General features: G+C 57.9%; 1 protein-coding gene across 3 annotated transcripts in view; it reads left to right on the top strand.

Moving 5' to 3' along the window:
• PDXK (pyridoxal (pyridoxine, vitamin B6) kinase) overlaps positions 1-2,387 on the top strand; it is a 19,779-nt gene that overhangs the window by 10,866 nt on the left and 6,526 nt on the right. The window contains exons 4-5 of one of the 3 annotated variants that reach the window (XM_012002536.1): positions 747-832; positions 2,257-2,302. The exons of the other annotated variants lie outside the window; for them this stretch is intronic. Coding sequence (XP_011857926.1) covers positions 747-832; positions 2,257-2,302 — 132 coding nt within the window. The remainder of the gene's footprint in view (positions 1-746; positions 833-2,256; positions 2,303-2,387) is intronic. 3 annotated transcript variants of the gene reach the window in all.

The raw sequence follows: 2,387 nt of genomic DNA, 5'->3' as shown, positions 1-2,387 counted from the left end.
GGAGGCTGAGGCGGGTGGATCACCTGCGGTCAGGAGTTCGAGACCAGCCTGGCCAACATGGTGAAACCCCGTCTCTACTAAAAAAATACAAAAAAGTTAGCCAGGCGTGGTGGTGGGCGCCTGTAATCCTAGCTACTCGGGAGGCTGAGGCAGGAGAATCACTTGAACCCAGGAGGTGGAGGTTGCAGTGACCCAAGACCACGCCATTGCACTCCAGCCTGGGCAACAAGAGCGAAATTCTGTCTTAAAAAACAAAACAAAAAATCACGTGTTGAATTGTTTGTTAGACAACTTAGACAAAAACAAGTAGATGGAGGGCGCGTTGGCTCAGCCAGGAAGATCTGGCGGGTTGGGCTCCCAGTCGCAGATGGGCATGGCCAGCGCCCCCCAGCCCTCCCCAGATGACCACGGCCGCTCCATCCACCCGTCAGGTTTCCCTTTTCTCGTCTCCCTCCTCCCTCTCTCCTTTACCTCCTCCTCCCAGACCCTCTGCGGGGACCCACTGTGCGGCCTGAGTCCTCCCTCGGCCCCTTGGAGCACTTAGGGTTCCCCGCGGTAGTGTGCCTCAGCCACGTGCTGCCCCTGTGGTGGGAACAGCTTGTCTCTACAGTCAGTCGGCCTGGCCCCTGAGCCTGGACTTCAGGGGGCTTTTTAGGGAGCACTCTGTGGTGGGCTTCCCTCCGCGCCCCCTGGCCTGCTTCCCTCCCAGTGACTCAGCCTCTCCTCCTGTCTCCTTTGTTCGCCAGTATGTCCCGGAGGACCTCCTTCCCGTCTACAAAGAAAAAGTGGTGCCGGTTGCAGACATTATCACGCCCAACCAGTTTGAGGCCGAGTAAGTCATTTTATTTTATTTTATTTTATTTTATTTTATTTTATTTTACTTCATTTTTCAAGACGGATCTCACTCTTGTCGCCCAAGCGGGAGTGCAGTGGCACAATCTCAGCTCACTGCAACCTCTGTCTCCAGGGTTCAGGCGATTCTCCTGCCTCAGCCTCCCAAGTAGCTGGATACAGGCGTGAGCCACCATGCCCGGCTAATTTTTGTATTTTTAGTAGAGATGGGGTTTCACCATGTTGGCCAGGCTGGTCTTGAACTCCTAACTTCAGGTGATCTACCCACCTCAGCCTTCCAAAGTGCTGAGATCGCAGGCGTGAACCAGGGTGCCCAGCAGAGTAAGTCATTTTAAATGGCAAATGCTACCAGTCTTTCCCCAGGGAGAGCTGCAGAGAACGTGCCAGAAGGGTCTCCATTCTGCCCTCGGGCTGCCTGTTCTGCTTCCGAAGGGGTCCTCAGGAAGGTCCTGCCGCGGGGCGAGTGCCCCTTGATACTAGAGCAGGATGTGGTGGGGGCGCCTGGGTTGGAGAAGTCCCTGCCCACTGGGTCCCAGGCTCACACCTTCCCTTTGGTGGCGGCAGCCGTGGGCGATGGGGAAAGTTCTCCTGCCCCTGTGCCTTCCTGAGCAGCAGGGCCTCTGGGAGAGGAAGGGGAGGGGTGACTTGGGGAGCTGTGGGCTTGCCTGGGCCACCATGGCGGAGGGAGGGTGGGGGCAGCACAGGCGGCCAGGTCACCTGCCACCCTGTGAGGGGAAGAGGAGTGTGTTGGGTCTGCCTGTCTGATACCGAGTTTGAAAAGGTCTTTCTCTGGGTGCATGGCCCCCCAGCTGAAGAATCAGACGCCAAGGGGAAGCCGCCAGCGCCCCAGTGCCATTAAGAGTGGAGCTGCCTATTGAGGAGGCTGGTGCCTGTCATAGCTTAGCTCTACCTGGCCCTGAGCCACGTTCCGAGTCCCCCATTCACGCAGGGGTGGGGGGTGCCTGAACTCTTGGAGGCCTGGGATCCCTGACCTGGGCCTGTCCAGATTTGGTGGTGGCATCTCGCTCGAGGCCGCTGAGCCATGGGCAGCCCCTGCGTGCATTAATCGTTAGCAGCTCTGTGACTTTGTATGGACGTCAGTCACGCATGCTGAGACCCTGCGCTATGGCATGGTCTTAAGTGGGGGCCGTGGCTGCTGTGCATCACCTTGGTTACGAATAAACAGCAGCCATGATTGGGCCTTGCCTGACTCCTGTCATATGAGTGTCCCCTTTAGAAGCAAACCGCACATGTTGCAGAGGCCCCGGCCCATGGTGGCCAGTGGACGAAGAGCCTGTAGGGATGAGGCTTTCCAGAGCCGCTGTAGTTTGGGGAATGTCAACACACAACCTGGAGAAGAGAGGCTCACCTGTCCTTGCGTTCCTGCCCCTGCCTGTCTTCCAGGTTACTGAGTGGCCGTAAGATCCACAGCCAGGAGGAAGCCTTGGCGGTAAGGAGGCCCTCTGGGGCCTGTGCGGGGCAGATGTGCCACTCACGGTGGGAATGGGAGATGGGCTGCCTGAGTGGCACCATTG

Source organism: Mandrillus leucophaeus, unplaced genomic scaffold (genome assembly GCF_000951045.1).
Source record: "Mandrillus leucophaeus isolate KB7577 unplaced genomic scaffold, Mleu.le_1.0 Scaffold69, whole genome shotgun sequence".
Classification (NCBI taxonomy): domain Eukaryota; kingdom Metazoa; phylum Chordata; class Mammalia; order Primates; family Cercopithecidae; genus Mandrillus; species Mandrillus leucophaeus.
Note: the sequence above shows the minus strand (reverse complement) of the source record. Positions and strands in the feature narration are given on the sequence as shown.